Source organism: Schistocerca serialis, chromosome 3, assembly GCF_023864345.2.
Source record: "Schistocerca serialis cubense isolate TAMUIC-IGC-003099 chromosome 3, iqSchSeri2.2, whole genome shotgun sequence".
Lineage (NCBI taxonomy): Eukaryota > Metazoa > Arthropoda > Insecta > Orthoptera > Acrididae > Schistocerca > Schistocerca serialis.
The window spans coordinates 486,939,547-486,959,046 of record NC_064640.1 but is presented as its reverse complement, the minus strand read 5'-3'; the positions used below and the strand labels follow the sequence as shown (position 1 = coordinate 486,959,046).

At 42.6% G+C, this 19,500-nt stretch overlaps 1 protein-coding gene and 1 long non-coding RNA gene across 2 annotated transcripts in view; both read left to right on the top strand.

Annotated features, from left to right (window-relative positions):
• The window catches only part of LOC126470943 (uncharacterized), a 147,245-nt gene extending 135,366 nt beyond the window's left edge, over window positions 1-11,879 (top strand). Inside the window, exons 2-3 of the mRNA XM_050098992.1 lie at window positions 11,351-11,787; window positions 11,834-11,879. Of these exons, the coding sequence (XP_049954949.1) occupies window positions 11,351-11,787; window positions 11,834-11,879 (483 nt within the window). The remainder of the gene's footprint in view (window positions 1-11,350; window positions 11,788-11,833) is intronic.
• Window positions 11,880-12,176: 297 nt separating this feature from the next.
• The window catches only part of LOC126469608 (uncharacterized), a 229,759-nt gene continuing 222,435 nt past the window's right edge, over window positions 12,177-19,500 (top strand). The window contains exon 1 of the long non-coding RNA XR_007586026.1: window positions 12,177-12,321. This is a non-coding gene — a long non-coding RNA (uncharacterized LOC126469608). The remainder of the gene's footprint in view (window positions 12,322-19,500) is intronic.

The window sequence follows — 19,500 nt, the reverse complement described above, 5'->3', positions numbered from 1 at the left end:
AAAAACAAAAAAGAAGAAATCTTACAATTATAATATTATCTGAATTTATTTAGGCTATACGGAACTACTTTCTACTAGATTTCCTACCCTCAGCAACGAACGAGAGACTAAGAACATTCAAATATCTATTAACAGAGCAGAGTTATGTGGAAGCCCAGCTACGAATGTATCCTGCTAACAGACTGCCCTCATATACCGGCACGCAAACGCCGTTATTAGACAGTTGATGGCCGCAGTCTCCGGCTACACGCAATACGCAATACGGTCACAAAATTACACTCTGAGACATATATAAATACCTCCCATATGACCATTGTGGATTCTGCAGCTGTAGTCACGGAGTAAGAGCACGAGTTATTGTTGACAACATGTCTGTATATGACGTCTCTGATGTTCATTTTGCGAAACATCGGCATTTTGGAAAGTACGTCGCTTAACGCTTGCTTAACACGCACGATCACTTCACTGCCGGAAAATATTTGAGTTAACACGGACACTATTTGTCGGCATGTTCAAAGTCTCAAGTAGACAAAACTGTGAATGCAGTGAGATACACATTCCGCTACAGCACGTAAGTACCACTTTTGATTCCCGTTGTGTGATTTTCATCCGATAGTATGTGTTCTTAACACACGTATAGAAATGAAGAAATTCTGGTGTAATGAAATTCCACCCTCATTGGCGATATTGAAATAGGTCTCTTTGGAATAAATGTATTTCTTGAAACATTCTTTTTATAAAAAAATTTACAGTATGACATAAAATCACACTCGAGTATGTTTTGGTCACTGTTTACTGCTTTAGAAGACAATTTACACCTCTAAGAGTTACTGTTTACATTGTGAGACGTACAATCCTCTGTCCAGGAAAGTAAATGTCAAATAAATGTAATATTATTACTATGTCCTATTTTTTTCACTTTGTATCAGAAAATGTGAATATTTTTAAAAATAAAAATACCAAGGTTGTTAGTATTCGATTCAATTTATGGTCTCATGTTTTCCAGCATTATTTTATTTCGAATTTCGTCCGTCATTCTATTTGTCATCGTTTGCGGCTTTGTGAGATGAGGCTGGAGGAATCGCTAGATGCTCGAGATAAAAGACTGCGGGCTTTTGTCTCGTCGAAATTTATGAAACATTAATCTGATGCCTGGATTCCATTCCTACGGGACGTGAAACAAAATTCTAATAGATATCCGCATACTTTTATGTTCGGAAACCTGCGAATACTTTATTTGCTTTGCTTTTTGTTTCTAAGTAGCGCTGTTATATCATTACGTACCAAGCATAAAGTACTGAAATTCTCGCATGTAAAACATATAATATAACAATGATACACAAAGCAAACCACAAAGCTTTTGGTTCTGTTCATAATCAAAACGGTTAAACTGCATTTCATTACTCTTTGTTTGCCAGCATAATCTCACATCAGTAGTGAAATAAACATATTCGTTCTATCAACCGTACTCAGATCTACAAAAGTACTGTAACAGAGGGTGTACGAAAAGGATTTATTTCATGTAAAGGTACTGTGAAATTCTCCATTAATGCGTGCAGTCATCACCATCTTCTCCTGCGTATAAATGTTGCAGATTTTATATGTCAGTATCAGGTTTATTGTATAGGATAACTCCGTGATGAATAGATGCGTGATAAACGGACAATTTTAAATTAATTTTACAATAGACAATTATTTCTATTATGTATTTTAACTCTATCGCTTACAAAATTTTATTCTTATAGATCTGAATATTGTCGAGCAAACTGAATACGCTTACCCCGTAACTGATATGTAACCGTGTGGGAAAATGAACTATTATTCTTATGCCGGAGCCAAGGTAGCTCCTGAGGGCCGGCAACCTATATTACACCTCAGAGGACGGCGTTGTCTAGGTCCAAGTCGTGCCAAAAGTACCATGGTGAACACCGGTTATTTACATAAAGATAATGGAAACAGACATTCCGAGCACTACTTCCTGCAGGGGGAGCTCGAGCCACGACATGCAGAAACTATCACTACACCAAAACCTCGTGTACTTCGACCGCTGAAGATTACGTCTTCGTCTCTGAATTGGACTCTTACTAGTGTGTGTGTATTACCATGAACCATAGTGGAAAATTATTTGCCTCAATCGGGAGACTTTTACAGGCATCGTTATTGTTACCATTTCGTTTGTTGTTCAGTCATCAACCTTGTGAGCTTACCTCAATAAAAGTTGTGTTTATGAAAAATTGCGAATTGTCAGTTCAAAATGGTTCAAATGGCTCTGAGCACTATGGGACTCAACTGCTGTAATCATAAGTCCCCTAGAACTTAGAACTACTTAAACCTAACCAACCTAAGGACATCACTCACATCCATGCCCGAGGCAGGATTCGAACCTGCGACCGTAGCGGTTGTGCGGTTCCAGACTGTAGCACCTTTAACCGCTCGGCCACCCCGGCCGGCGAATTGTCAGTCATAACAGTTATTAAACAAGAGGATTGCCTGTATCTCTGGACAAGGTGTGTCCCCCAACTAACTAAAATAATCAGTTTCAATTATGGCTGCATTTATAAGGAGTACTATCTTAGTCGGTTTGTGAAAGTTCATATGTCCGTAGTACACTAGATAGGAGCGTTATCTCCGTTAATGAAACAAACACACCGATTGGGCAAAATACGAAAACGCCAAGAACATAACACTTTACCACTCCTAATACGGTGTGGGAAACCCGATGGCCATCAAAACGGCTCCCAGTCGTCTAGGAATGGCATTACTCATAGTAAATTGTGCAAGGACAGGCAACTATGATGCAGGTGGATAGCGGTCACGCACACTTCTTTCCCAAGTAGCCCTAAAAGGCCCAGTAATATTTGGATGTCGTGACTGTTTTGGCCAAGGCTGAGGGGAAAATTCATCCCCGTAATCGGGAAACCAATCGTGAACGATGCGATCTCTATGAACAGCGGTCCTGTCGTCTTGGAACACAGCATCACTACTGGGGAACAAACATTCTACTATGTGATAAACCTGATAGCCTTGAAAACTTACCGTCTCCTCAACATCTCTTTTGTTAAGCAACCTTCCCTATTACAACAACCTATGAAACCTTCCCTTTGGATTTCTACCTCTTGCTTAATAACAACAAATGAAATCTTCTCTTTGAAATTAATTCTCTTTCTCAATCTTCGCATACAAATTTATATGCTGCTTATTAGAAGCTATTTTCTGATTATTTAGACGAAACACTGCTTGAATGTTGCTCACCAGTGTGGGATCCGTACCAGATAGGTTTGATAGAAGAGATAGAGAAGATCCAACGGAGAGCAGCGCGCTTCGTTACAGGGTCATTTAGTAATCGCGAAAGCGTTACGGAGATGATAGATAAATGTGGCGTCACCGCCAGACACCACACTTGCTAGGTGGTAGCCTTTAAATCGGCCGCGGTCCGTTAGTATACGTCGGACCCGCGTGTCGCCACTATCAGTGTTTGCAGACCGAGCGCCGCCACACGGCAGGTGTAGAGAGACTTCCTAGCACTCGCCCCAGTTGTACAGCCGACTTTGCTAGCGATGGTTCACTGACAAAATACGCTCTCATTTGCCGAGACGATAGTTAGCATAGCCTTCAGCTACGTCATTTGCTACGACCTAGCAAGGCGCCATTATCAATTGCTATTTATCTTGTGATGCATGTACCGTCAGACCGATGTTCACCAATTATGGATTAAAGTTAAGTATTCCAGAAGCTACGTACTATTTTTGCTACTATAAAGACCTTGTCCTGTTCCAGACCTCACGCCATCCTGCGTGAGCTTAAACGCGTGCCTTTCGGCTTCCTCCTAGTGGATTGGCTGTCTTGCCAGTCCACAACAATAAACTCCAGTGGAAGACTTTGCAGGAGAGACGCTCAGTTGCTCGGTACGGGCTTTTGTTGAAGTTTCGAGAAGATATCTTCACCGAGGAGTCAAGCAGTATATTGCTCCCTCCTACGTAAATCTCGCGAAGAAACCATGAGGAAAAAATCAGAGAGATTAGAGCCCACACAGAGGCATACCGACAATCTTTCTTTCCACGAACAATACGAGACTGGAATAGAAGGGAGAAGCGATAGAAGTACTCAAAGTACCCTTCACCACACACCGTCAGGTGGCTTGCGGAATAAAGATATAGATGTAGATGTAGAGGAACAAACACTGGTAGTAGTTACTTCTGCAAAATATCTGGGAGTATGCGTACGGAACGATTTGACGTGGAATGATCATATAAAATTATTTGTTGGTAAGGCGGGTGCCAGATTGAGATTCATTGGGAGAGTTCTTAGAAAATGTAGTCCATCAACAAAGGAGGTGGTTTACAAAACACTCGTTCGACCTATACTTGAGTATTGCTCATCAGTGTGGGATCCGCACCAGGTCGGGTTGACAGGGGTGATAGAGAAGATCCAAAGAAGAGTGGCGCGTTTCGTCACAGGGTTATTTGGTAAGCGTGATAGCGTTACGGAAAAGTTTAACAAACTGAAGTTGCAGACTCTGCAAGAGAGGCGCTCTGCATGGCGGTGTAGCTTGCTGTCCAGGTTTCGAGAGGGTGTGTTTCTGGATGAGGTATCGAATATACTGCTTCCCCCTACTTATAACTCCCGAGGAGATGTCGTGGCCCTCAGACGTTACCTGCAATAACCGAAAACTGTTCCTTACCTTGTTTACTGTTACTGGATCGCCATGTGACTGCTACATAGAACTGCGACATGAATATACTTACTCTGTTTTACTATACTCTATTAGCTGTTGGTGGGCTGTCATAATAAGTGGCTGTATTAATTACAAAAGCTGACGTTATTCTATAATAGCAAAGCTGGCGTTATTCTCTAATTAATTTAACTGAAGTTACGTAATTCATAGTTAAACTTTATCTTGAGAACAATAAAAATTCACAAAGTTTTATGTTGATGGTTCCTGGGATGGATTATAATCAGTAATGCAATATTGGTGGCAAAAATTAATTATATTCTGAATGATATTATTTTACAGACCCTCAAATGGGACTTACTTTTTACAATAATCTTACAACTGGCAATGCGCAAACATACCTTCAATAGCCTTGAGTTTCTCAAAAAATTAATTCAATAATATTAGTTCCTCTTATGATAATAGTTACCTGATGCCTCTGAACATCTGTCTATAATCTCTTGTAAATCATAGCTAGTGGCTGGCAGGCACACCGCTCCTCTCAACCTCTCGCTTCAGACCGGCTACCGACTCGCTTCACATATCGCTTACTACTGACTTCCTACGAAAGCTAAAGTGCGGTCTCTCCTGCCAACAATGCTTTCTGGTGGAGGCACTCCCTGCTACCATTACAAAATGTATCAATGCGCGGTCTTTCCTGATCTTTTCTTAAAATGTATCCATACCATGTCTCTCCCGCCCTTTTTAAAATAATATCAATGTGCGGTCTCTTTTGCCAACAATACTTTGGTGCGGACATTCCCTGCTACCACAATTATTTCCAACATGATTTTAATTTTTCCTATTTAATCCTATTAATAAAATATATACATCTTCCATAAATTGTGGTTTGACAATAGACAATAGAAATATACACGTCTTACAACCTCTAAAAACGGTCACGTTATCCTTGGCAGTTACGTGACCTTGTAGAGTAACCATGGGGCCCATGGAATACCACGATATGGCTGCCTGCAGCATCACCTATTCCTGCGATGTTTCACTCATGAGCCGTAATATCAACGAGGAGTAGGAAACAGTGTGAAACATGACTCACCCGATCAAATTAATTTCTTCCTTAGCTCCATAGTCCAGTTTTTATGTCTTCGTTATCACGTTTTTGCGCCACGGGAAATAGTATCACTGATGAGTGGGCTTGGAGTTCCAATTTTCCCTGCAATAGCCACCTTCTGGAGCTCCGTCAGTGTTGTTTTGGTGCGGATGGGTTTACGAGTGCGATACTCAGTTCCGCAGTGACTTTTGCATTTGTCCTCCTCTTATTTTTAGTCACTAGCTGGACTGAAGACCACAACAACAACAAATCAATGGCTGAAATGGCTCTGAGCGCTATGGGACTTAACATCTATGGTCATCAGCCCCTAGAACTTAGAACTACTTAAACCTAACTAACCTAAGGACAGCACACAACACCCAGTCATCACGAGGCAGAGAAAATCCCTGACCCCGCTGGGAACAACAAATCAATGACCTCGTCGGAATCTCACTCAACACAAACTTTCTTCCAAGTTGTGACTCAGCGGAATATGTGTTTCCGCTTTCCATATATGTGGAATAAATCTTCAAAACGGATCCTATTGAAGAAACAAACACTTCTGCTCCCCTGATTACGGAAACAACCACCATATGAGCACCAACGATTTGCCCAAGATCAAATTCACTTAGCTCGGACATATCTACACATAACGCCGTTCTAACCACGACTGAGCAGGGTTAGTTAGGTTTAAGCAGTTCTAAGTTCTAGGGCACTGATGACCTCAGAAGTTAAGTCCCATAGTGCTCAGAGTCATTTTTTAACAACGACTGACACTTGCAAAGTATAGACGAAACTGCATAGGTACCGTTTGTGGTCAGTACGGGGTTGTTATAATCAGACTATAAATACTTGAGCCAGTGTAGACGAAAAACTGTTTACCGTACGGATACTGAAGGGTGTAAGAACGCTTGCCAGTCTGTGGGCTGCAGCATGTGCGCTGTTATTGATGGTAGTGTCATGACTTACCGCTAGGCGCCGCTACTGGTACGATGACGTCGGGTTCAAACACAAGCATCAGTGTGCATTACACTTGCAGACGGTCAACATTGATCTGGAATAGGTGAGATGGGTTTTTTCTCGAAACGCTGTATTATCAAAACAGCAGGAGTGATGCAGCTCTTCGAGAGTTTCGATGCATTAAAGAAATACGGAGAGGTCCGCATTCCGCACCGGGTTTGATGTACAAGATTCGGAAGCTCGAATAAACTGACGATTTGGGAATAGCATTTGGCAGAGGCCACCGGCCAGCTGCGCCACAAGTTATTGAAGAAAATATTTTTGCCATCGCTGAAAATGCTGGAGGCAATGTACAGTCTTCGAGCGTTGCACGATCTGTGTCACTACAACTGAATATTCGGAAAGTTCAACAGTAGAGCAATCTCTAGTGTGGCTCCAGGCTGTCATGGATGTAGACGGTTGTCACACTGAGCAGAGTTTCTGACTTGGAACGTAAAGCAATTAACAAATGTTAGCCTCACATGGGGAAATTAAAATGTGTTCCGTTCAGTGCTGTATTCGTTGTTAATCTTTCGCATGTCCTTTCAAATGTTCACAAAAGATTCATTTTCCTATCTTCACTCGTTTTTTATGTGGACACCCTCAAGTAGCGATACTTTAATTATAACCAGCCTGTTCAACAACGCAATCTGCAGACTTGTCTAATATCTACGTTTATGTTCAAGCATGCATTTCCCGTTGTGTTTCTACATGTTTGGTCAACATCTGTAAGTGTGTGTGTGTGTGTGTGTGTGTGTGTGTGTGTGTGTGTGTGTGTGTGTGTGTGTGTGTGCGCGCGCAGATGGTGAAAGAAAATATGAGGTAGCTTGGGTATGGCTCATGATGATCATATCCTGCATTTACCACTCAAAATCGCTGTTCATATGAAGCCATGTCATGCTCTGACTGTTTTGGTTCAGTCGTGTTTCATTATTTTAAAAGTTATTTGAAAAGGGGGTGTTGCTGTTTATTGTTCTGTTGCATTGTAGCGCTCTTCGATAAGGTTTGAACCCCAGAGTACTCGTAGAAACATTATTTTGATACAAGAGCTTCAATGTGACCTATTGAGTACGTACACTGATTAGCCATAACATTATGACCACCGACCTACTATCGATATAAACCGTCCAGGCTATAGCAGCGTCACTTGGCGAGGAATGACTGCTAGTCAGTCACGGACACGGTGCATGTAGTATCAGTGAGCATACTCTCCGTGTATAGAATGGGAGAGGCGCCCGATCTATCTTAGTTTGACCGAGGGCAGATCGTAATGGCCAGGAGACTCGGCACGAGCATTTCGGAAACTGCACGACTTGTCGGATGTTGGAGGAGTGCTGTAATGAGTGTCTCTAACACGTGTCGAAACCAAGGTGAAACTACGTCTTCACGGTGTGAGGTTGGGCGAGAACCCCACAGATGTCGGACACCGTAGGGTGGGAAGACTGGTAAAACAGGACAGACGGCGAACTGTCGCGGAACTAATATCAGACTTTAACGCTGGGCACAGTACAAGGTGTATGAACAAACAGTGCACCGAACATTCCTAATGATGGGCCTCCGCAGCCGACGACCCAAGCATGTCCAAGTTTAACACCACGACATCGGCATTTACGACTGATATGGTCAGGTGACCATCGCCGCAGAATATTGGCGCAGTGCCAGAGCGTTACACAGTCTTATGAATCCCTGTATTTCCTTCATCATGCCAATGTGATGGGGCGAATCCGTTGTTTTGTCTCAAGTATAGATAGTGTTGAGGATCAGTGGACAAAGTTCAAAACCATCGTACAATATGCGTTAGATGAGTATGTGCCAAGCAAGATCGTAAGAGATGGAAAAGAGCCACCGTGGTACAACAACCGAGTTAGAAAACTGCTGCGGAAGCAAAGGGAACTTCACAGCAAACATAAACATAGCCAAAACCTTGCAGACAAACAAAAATTACGCGAAGCGAAATGTACTGTGAGGAGGGATATGCGAGACGCTTTCAATGAATTCGAAATTAAAGTTCCATGTACTGACTTGGCAGAAAATCCTAAGAAATTTTGGTCTTATGTCAAAGCGGTAAGTAAACCAAAACAAAATGTCCAGACACTCTGTGACCAAAATGGTACTGAAACAGAGGATGACAGACGAAAGGCCGAAATACTAAACGTCTTTTTCAAAAGCTGTTTCACAGAGGAAGACTGCATTGTAGTTCCTTCTCTAGATTCTCGCACAGATGACAAAATGGTAGCTATCGAAATAGATGACAGAGGGATAGAGAAACAATTAAAATCGCTCAAAAGAGGAAAGGCCGCTGGACCTGATGGGATACCAGTTCGATTTTACACAGAGTACGCGAAGGAACTTGCACCCCTTCTTGCAGCGGTGTACCGTAGGTCTCTAGAAGAGCGTAGCGTTCCAAAGGATTGGAAAAGGGCACAGGTCATTCCCGTTTTCAAGAAGCGACGTCGAACAGATGTGCAGAACTGTAGACCTATATCTCTAACATCTATCAGTTGTAGAATTTTGGAACACGTATTATGTTCGAGTATAATGACTTTTCTGGAGACTAGAAATCTACTCTGTAGGAATCAGCATGGGTATCGAAAAAGACGGTCGTGTGAAACCCAGCTCGCGCTATTCGTCCACGAGACTCAGAGGGCCACAGACACGGGTTCCCGGGCAGATGCCGTGTTTCTTGACTTCCGCAAGGCGTTCGATACAGTTCCCCACAGTCGTTTAATGAGCAAAGTAAGAGCATATGGACTATCAGACCAATTGTGTGATTGGACTGAAGAGTTCCTAGATTACAGAACGCAGCATGCCATTCTCAATGGAGAGAAGTCTTCCGAAGTAAGAGTGATTTCAGGTGTGCTGCAAGGGAGTGTCGTAGGACCGTTGCTATTCACAATATTCATAAATGACCTTGTGGATGACATCGGAAGTTCACTGAGGCTTTTTGCGGATGATGCTGTGGTATATCGAGAGGTTGTAACAATGGAAAATAGTAATGAAATGCAGGAGGATCTGCAGCGAATTGATGCATGGTGCAGGGAATGGCAATTGAATCTCAATGTAGACAAGTGTAATGTGCTGCGAATACATAGAAAGATAGATCCCTTATCATTTAGCTACAAAATAGCAGGTCAGAAACTGGAAGCAGTTAATTCCATAAATTATCTGGGAGTACGCATTAGGAGTGATTTAAATTGAATGATCATATAAAATTGATCGTTGGTAAAGCAGATGCCAGACTGAGATTCATTGGAAGAATCCTAAGGAAATGCAATCCGAAAACAAAGGAAGTAGGTTACAGTGTGGGATCCGTACCAGATAGGGTTGATAGAAGAGATAGAGAAGATCCAACGGAGAGCAGCGCGCTTCGTTACAGGATCATTTAGTAATCGCGAAAGCGTTACGGAGGTGATAGATAAACTCCAGTGGAAGACTCTGCAGGAGAGACGCTCAGTAGCTCGGTACGGGCTTTTGTTGAAGATTCGAGAACATACCTTCACCGAAGAGTCAAGCAGTATATTGCTCCCTCCTACGTATATCTCGCGAAGAGACCAAGAGGATAAAATCAAAGAGACTAGAGCCCACACAGAACCATACCGACAATCCTTCTATCCACGAACAATACGGGACTGGAATAGAAGGGAGAACCGATAGAGGTACTCAAGGTACCCTCCGCCACACACCGTCAGGTGGCATGCGTAGTATGGATGTAGATGTAGATATAGAACAGTTCCTTGACACCTGTACTGTATGATGGAGACAAGCTGATGGCGGATTCATTGTGTTCTCGGGAACATTAACGTGGACATCTATGGGTCCATTGGGGCCCTTGTGAGGCACCATGATGGTCAAGGAGTGTCGTAGACTGGTTGCAGGCCACGTACAGCTCTTCATGACTATTATGTTTCCCGACATCAGTGACATTTTTGAAGAACATAATGCGCCGTGTCACAAGACCAGGAGTGTCATGGAGTGGTTCGAGGAACAGAGTTGTGAGTTTCAATTGACGTGTTTGCCCCAAAACTTGTCAGATCTTAACCCGATCGAACACATCTGAAATGTGATTGTAGGTGGCGTCTGAGCTCATCGTCCTCCTCCCGGAATTGTCGGAAATTAGGTGACTTTTGTGTGCAGATGTGGTGCTAGTTTCCTCCAGCCATCTTTTTCACGTTCTTCTTTTTCGTTTGTATCTAGGATACTATGGTCACGCAAATATCCTAAATTTAGAATTTTTTTGTTCTGTCACTACTACTACTACTACTACTGCTAATACTGATAATAAATACACCCCTCTGTTTTGTCTGTTCTCCCCGTTGGTACCATCACGACGCCGACAAATCACTCGTTGTGCTTTACGTTCCATAAACTGAGTTTAGTTAGATATGATTGTGGTGTAACATAAAGTGTGTCCATACTTGCCAGAAGACAAGCAGTAGAATTTCTAAATATATCGTCGTTACTGAATGAAACGTGAGATAAAAGATGATGTTAATAGTAGAAATAGAAGATGGAAAGTATTATTTATCATTGGTAAACAACGTGTTGCTTGCTTCAGTTTGAGTAGTGTACTGAGTGTTGTTTTTGCACAGGTTGCCGCTGTGTGGACTGGTGGGAGCGACGCGCTTGTGTTCCGCGCACAGCTCCTTCCCGGCCCGGTGAACATCCGTGGCGTTCGCTACACAGAGGGATGGACGGGGGACGCAACCCGTCAAAACCTACTGCTCACCAACTCGCCCCCGCAGCTATTCGCCGCACCGACCGACCATCATGCGAGCAGGCCGCCGGCCCTCAACATAAGGTCGCACCCTGTGTCATCTGGTTTCCTGCACGGCCAGGTCACTCCTGTGCACTTCACTTCGTATCAGAGTCATCAGGCGAGTCCATCGCCACAAAATTTCGGTATAAACAGGCCTACATTTCTTGATTTTGGTGGGGTACCAAAAACGCTGCAAGCACCGGACATAGCAAGTGGCGACTGGCTTTCACCGAATAATAAAGAACAAGTTGACTCTGGTCATCTAAACCAGTTTTTGTCATTCCATCAAAATTTCGCTTTCAATCACCAACTGCAGGGTAACGTACCTGTTCGCCAGCCTGCTGCCAATATCCCACAGCTGAAACAAAATTATTTTCAGCAGACCCTTTCCCAGCAAGGTGCCATTCAAGCTGCAGCTATCAACGATTTCGGACGTCCAGTACAGCCGACGAGAAATCTGCATTTCAATATCGAAGACGTGTCTACTTCATTTGGTATTCCACATAGTCAGAATAATTCTTTCAACGGAACAACATCTAATTTCACATTCGCTGGAAACGTTGCGACAACAATCAACAATGTGTCAGCTTCGCTCAGTAACACACAATCTGCATCTTCAGTAACGTCGAATGTGGAAAACAGCCTGCCCCGACCTGCCGCTTTGGCAAGCAATGCTAAGGAAACAGAAACGGAAGCTCAGCAGGAGAACGAAGTAGCGAAGGCGACGCTGGAAGATGTGATACGTCATGACTGCCCGAACGCTGATCAGCTGGGTTACTGCGCATCACCACCGCGCTATCCAACGTGAGTAGCTAACTAGTTCATACTGCTAAAACTTAGTTTGCCTCTAATTTCAGTTCTATAATTTTAATGAATAACGAAATTACTCGGTTGCCACAGTCTGAGTATGGAAGGCGTGTTTGGGTTGAGGACTCACTATGCGAATGAAATATCCCAAAGGATTACAGCTGTGTACCTGACCAGAATTAAGGCAATACTTTTGCCAGGAGGGTTCTCTACGTACAGCTTGCAGACCCTGGAAAAGTTTCAGATTAGTGTTGGAACTCTACAATTACATCTTTACTATGTAAGCTGCCGAAGGGGCATTGGTGGAGAATATACGCTGAGGTGAGAGAACTTATGGGATAGCGATATGCACATATACAGACAGCAGTAGTATCGGGTACTCAAAGTATAACAGGGCAGTGCTTTGATGGAGCTGTCATTTGTATTCAGGTGTTCGTGTGAAGAGGTGTCCAACGTGATCATGGTCGCATTACAGGAATTGATAGACTCTGAATGCGGAATAGTAGTTGGAGCTAGACACATGGGACACTCTGTTTCGGAAATCGTTATGTAAATCAATATTCCGAAATCCACAGTGTCAAGCGTGTGTTGTGCATACCAAATTTCAGGCTTTACCTGTCACCACGGACAACGCAGTGGCCGACAGACTTCACTTAAAGACAGAGAGCAGTGACGTGAGTTGTCAGTGCTAACAGACAAGCAACACTGCGCTAAATTACAGAAAAAAATAATGTGTGACGTACGACGAACGTATCCGTTAGGAGAATGCAACGAAATGTACCATTAATGGGCTATGGCAACAAACGACCCACACCAGTGTCTTTGCTAACGCATGACGTTGCCTGCAGCGCCTCTTCTGGGCTCGTGACCATATCGGTTGATCCCAGCCGACTGGAAAAGCGTGACCTGGTCAAATAATTCCCGATTTCAACTGGTAAGAGCTGACGGTAGGGTTCAAATGTGGCGCAGACCCCACGAAGCTAGGATCCAAGATGTCAACGAGGCGCTGTGCGAGCTCGTGGTGACTCCGTAATGATGTGGGCTGTGTTTACATGGAATGGACTGGATGCTCTGGTCCACCTGAGCCGATCACTATTTGAATTAATGATTTGGCCACCCACATCGCCATACATGAGACGTACTGATAGGCCAGTTATTGCACAAAATCCTGCACCGGCAACACTCGCAGTTATAGACGGCTGCAGAGGCTGAAGGGGTCAATATTTCTGCAGGAGACATCCAACGACTTGTGGAGTCCACGCCACGTCGAGTTGCTGCACTACGCTGGGCAAAAGAGGGTCCGACACGATGTTAGGAGGTATCCCATGACTTTTTTCACCTCTCTGTATATTGTACGAGACTCTTGTTCCCTCCTTCCTGTTCCATTCGCATTGATACAAGGGAAACGGATTTTTCTTTGCCCCTCTCTATCGACACTTTTTTTTTTTAATTTTATCATCGTGATCGTTAAATGAGATAATCTTAGGGGGATTAAAATGTTTCTTGATTTACACTGGTACGGGATCTCTTTTGAGAGCTGGTTGTCTTCAATACATAAAGCCATTCTCATTGCATATTCCTAGGTCTTCCTTAATTCTTTTTTTTTTTTTTTTTTTTTTTTTTTTTTTTTTTTTTTTTTTTTTTGACACAGTATCGCTGATCAAAGAGATCAGAGACGAATAGCTAAGCTCGTCTTTGAATTTTATTTAACTACACTTGATGCGATCCCAGATCGATAAACAGCAGTTTAACTATATGTACGCTACTGGATCAACTAACACATCAAACGTAGTGCTTAGTATAATCTGTGTACTTTCCTTGTTGTATTTATGCATTGTCTGCGTGCAAATAGAAACTCTCTTGACCTGACGAATAACCATTGTAAATTACGATTCACAAATCAAAATTAATAATCGAGCACTTATCTGCTGTTGATAATTGTAGTGATTCGGCCATCAGTGATCGAAAAAGTATCGTGAAGAGGACACAGAGAAGAAGCATCCGACATGCTAGTCTTCATTTTTGTACAGAGCGTTTGATTTAGTGTTTTCCCACGAGCTTCTGTCAAGAACTAAATATGAACTGTGTACTCATCTGTGTTGACTACTATTTAATTACATTTTCTAAGTACTTGCCGATTATTTGTCCATTAGCTTTTGTGTGAGCTGACTTTCCAGTGTAGCTTCACGCCAACAATGACCATTGCAAATAACACATGAATGGCCAGCAGCAGCCGCAGAGGCGGAAGGTGCAGAAGTTGTTTGTGTATGTTCAGAGCCATTAGTTCAGAGCTTTCTTGCGGTCGTCACTAGTGTTTAGTTACATTTTTAAGTGCCTACGCATTATTTTCGTACGTTTGCTTTTGAGTGAGCTGTGTTGCCAGTGTATCTTTTTTTTTTAGTAATACCAACAGTTTTGACTTTAAAGAACTTTCGGATTTTGTGATCTAAGTGTAGAGTCATTACTTAGAGCTGTTTTCAGTGGTAGTATTTTTTTATGTTTCCCAATTATGTTGTGTGCATCTCAACTCCAGTAGCGCAGCATTCACGAAGTCTTTTTTTCCTCCGTTAGCTCTGTCTGGTTTCTTTGCATTTTGTGAAACTCATATAGTCTTTATACGGTATAAAATGGATTGAAACTGTGCCTTTCATGTGTTACAAGGAGGACTCACAACAGCTAGAAGCAGCGTTGACCAAGTTCGAGAGACTTCAGGCTGTTACTCAAAGCTGCAATCGCATTGAGGCACAAGTGGCGAAAGCTGTGACATCTCTCGTGTAATAGTAATTCCCTAGAATCTCCGTTATCAATGTTTCTTCCAGTACACTACATCTGACCAGTCCGTCTTCACTGGAGGGTGAATGGCCGACAGTGGTGCGATCGCGAGCTTCTGGGCGGAGAATAAACGTAGAAACTGGCCAGACGGCTGCTCCTTATGCCTTAGCAAAATGGTTCAAATGGCTCTGAGCACTATGGGACTTAACATTTGTGTCATCAGTCTCCTAGAACTTAGAACTACTTAAACCTAACTAACCTAAGTACATCACACACATCCATGCCCGAGGCAGGATTCGAACCTGCGACCGTAGCAGTCGCGCGGTTCCGGACTGCGCGCCTAGAACCGCTAGACCACCGCGGCCGGCTATGCCTTAGCAGCAGGTACGATGTGCCACCCAATAATTAAAACACATTTGAGCCAGTACGAGATGCCTCCGTTGTTGGGCCAATGGCTGACCTTCCTGCTCAATACGGATAAGTGCAGGCGTTAGGTCTGGTAATCATTGGAGACCCACCATGAGGCGGTTAATGGAGTCCTTCTAGGAAAGCAGGCAGGTCGGGAAGGAGTGTCGAAATCGACTTACAAGCAGACCCCACCTACTCATCACCGATTTCGTCCAAATTTATGGTATGTGCAGGGCTTGCCAGAAATGAGAGTTACAATTGAGGGCGGCCCAGATAGCTAAGCGTTTAGAAAATAAACATTTTTGACTGGTTTCGAGTGAGTCATGAACCATTTGTGTTAGTGTAGTTCCCATACAGTGGATGGCGGAGCCGTAAGAGTACAGAACGGTAATGAGAGGTTCGTGGGATCGTCTACTTTTTCCTTCGCCTATCCTTTTCATGTCATTTATGAAAACTATAATAAATACAATATACTCAGCGTTATTTTGCTTTATTTACATTGTAACTAACGTAACAATTGAAAGTAAAACAAGAAAAAATATTGCGCATAAGTGTTCCATCCCCGCACTACAGTTCTGTACTCTTTCCGCTGCGGCAAACGCTGTCTGGAAACTACACTAAAATAAGCGGCTGATGCCTTGCCCTAGTCGCGCCAAAACAGCTGTCTTTCTTCCGAAATGCTCAGCCCTCTGGAGTTCCCACTTGTGTCATATTCATTTCTGACCAAGACTTGCATATACCATAAAACTGAACGAAATCGGTGATGACGAGTACGCGCGGCGTCCTTGTTGGTAGGTTTATCGGGAGGTCTCGTTATGCGGCTACCAAATGCACTGCGTGTATCATACTGATAGTCATTGCTGAATGAATGAATGACATCTGCCTTTTGGGTTCTGCGGCCATCCTCGGTTCCTTTCGGCAGTTGGGTCATTTGCTGAAGGCAGCTAGCGTCGTATGCGGGCTGCTGCCTCAGCTCACTATTTGTAACATCGTACTCTGAGTCGATAGCAGTTTTGTGCTTTAGAGCAGAGTGGACGGACTAAATAGGAGACTCAGACCAACTTGGGATGCCTTTTCTTTTCTTTTATTACAGGAATCTAGTTGAATGCAGAATGAATATCGACAAAATTCTAAATAAATATTGCCGTATATACGCGTATTACACTAATAAATTAGACGCCAACAGTGGGGACATATTTAATGCAGTTATAGATTCGATAATATCTAGTAATGTTATTTCAGATTCAGAATATGAAATAATCTGAGTGAAGTTAAGCATCAAAGGTGGGTCAAACATGACAGATGGATGATTTTTATAGACCACCTACAATAGTGGTTTAGAATGAACTTGCAGATTATCGGAATAAAGTTTCTTTTTATACTGCCGTAATTGGAGGAGACTTCAATTGGCCAGATAAAATTGGGAGATTCACATGATGAAAACTGGTGTAACATTATAGTGAATGTCTTGTCTGAAACTTACTTCGAGCAGATAGTTAGAGAATGAAATTATGAGGGTAACGTCTTAAATATCCTATCAACAAACAGGCCTGTATTTCTCGAATCAGTTGACGGAGAAGGGTACATTAGTGACCATAAGGCTGCAATAGCATCAGTGACTACGAGTATTGAAGGAATGTTAAGAAAGATAGAAAACTTAGCAGGATTGACGGGACACAAAATGCAAAACGTCTGAATAGTTAACAGAAAATTTAGAGTTCTGAGGTCAAAGAAGTGGGGCACAACTGGATAAAAGTCAAAAGCCTCGTTCAATATGCATTAGTCAATTGGTGTTTCGCGCAAAGTTGTCGGAGAAGGAAAAGACTTACCGTGGTTTAGTAGTCGTGATAGAAATTTGCTACAGAGGCAAAGAGAGCTTCATTCCGGTTTAAGTGAAGTCAAAACCCAGCTGATAAACAAAAGCTGAACGAAGTGAAAGTAAGTGTAAGCAGAGCAATGAGAGGAGAGTTCAATCAACTTGAAAGTGATGTTATACTGATCTATCCAAAACCGTAAAAAGTTTTGGTCTTACTTCAAATCAGTAAGTGGGTTGCAATCATCTCTTCAGTTGCTCAGTGACTATACTGGCACCAAAACCGAAGATAACAGTGAGAAGGCCGAAATAATGAATTAGGTCTTCCGAAATTGTTTCGCCATTGAAGATCGTAATACGCTTCCTCCTTCCAGTTATCTCATGAACTCCGAAATGGCAGTTCGAGAAAAGTGATGGCGGAACAGAAGAGCAACTACAACCTCTTCGTAATGGAAATGCATGTGGACCAAGTGAGGTTCCTGTTAGGCACTTAAGAAATTATGTCGTAGAACTGTTCCTCTGCTGGCAGTAGTTTATAGTTGGTTTCTGGAGCTACGAAAGAAACCTAACGACTGGAAAAAAGCGATGAACATACCCGTTTTCACGAAGGGTCATAGGACAGATGCACCTAAGTATATCGCTGACGTCAGTTTGTTGGAAGATTTATGCAATATGTTTTATGCTTACGTGTAATGAAATTTTCGGAGAATGAAAATCTGCTGTACAAAAATCAACATTGATTCTGCAAACACGGATCATACGAATCTCAGCTTGTTCAGTCCGTCCATGAGATCCAGAGCGCCGTATGCACTGGTGTTCGGGTTGATGCCATGTTCGTTGACTTCACGAAGGCATCTGATACAGTTCCGCACTGTCGTTTAGTGAAATAATTACGAGCTTACCGAATGTCGGAACTCATTAGATATCAAATTCAAGACTTCCTTGCGGAGAGAACTGCACACGTTGCTGTTTACGAAAGTATTCTTCTCACCACAACATTACTTCTCGCACTAATAACACATTATTTCTGAAGCTATTACTGGCATAAGCCAAAACAAATGAAGGTCTTTCATACGTACGGCCTTCACCCATGGAGATTCGAAGAACGGTTGCTGCTTTGTACTCCACCATTACGCCATTTTGAAATGTGTCAAAGGACATTACCATTCCTTTCCTTCGCAAGCTGTCATTGACGATAGGCGCAATGGAATTACTAATTTGAAAAAAATAAAGAAATATTGATGCTACTTTATTGTCGTTCTCCACGTTAAAGTCAATTTATTCATATACATTGAAATGACACACTCTGATTCATTCGATTGCTGTACTTTTCCACAGCAATAACCGAGTCCGGCCGCCTTGCCTTTCAGTTTGAGCACATTTCTCGTATATTTTTGAAAATCCTTCGCAAGCTGTCATTGACGATAGGCGCAATGGAATTACTAATTTGAAAAAAATAAAGAAATATTGATGCTACTTTATTGTCGTTCTCCACGTTACAGTCAATTTATTCATATACATTGAAATGACACACTCTGATTCATTCGATTGCTGTACTTTTCCACGGCAATAACCGAGTCCGGCCGCCTTGCCTTTCAGTTTGAGCACATTTCTCGTATATTTTTGAAAATAATACTAGTTTCAACATGTTAGGTGGTAGAAGAGTAACTCACTGTCTACTGTCATTGGTGAAAAATGTCGTTTCTACATGTAGAACTGCTCGCGAAATAAAAGGGGTGCAATTTTTATGTGATTCACCATACATGCTGTAGGTTTATGCTGAGCTACACCTCCTTCTGGAAGTGAAACAATCAATCTCCGTTGATGGTGTCACAGCAAGTTAAAGACAATCTGTAGTAACCGTTGAATTAGTCCTAAACTATTCTTGTGCTGCTGTTTCTAGCTAGTGTATGTGTACGCCAAATTACATTTCCTTGTTAAAAGTTCTCGCAGTGAGTTCGAGCAGACTTAAAGATACTTCTTCAAAGAAAGATTGATAGGGTAAAACCTGAAGGAACGATGGAGTGAAAACTGTGGTGGGTGACCAATGCTTCATACAGTAAACGCGGAGAAAATCTTCATCTACATCTACATCCATACTCCGCAAGCCACCTGACGGTGTGTGGTGGAGGGTACCTTGAGTACCTCTATCGGTTCTCCCTTCTATTCCAGTCTCGTATTGT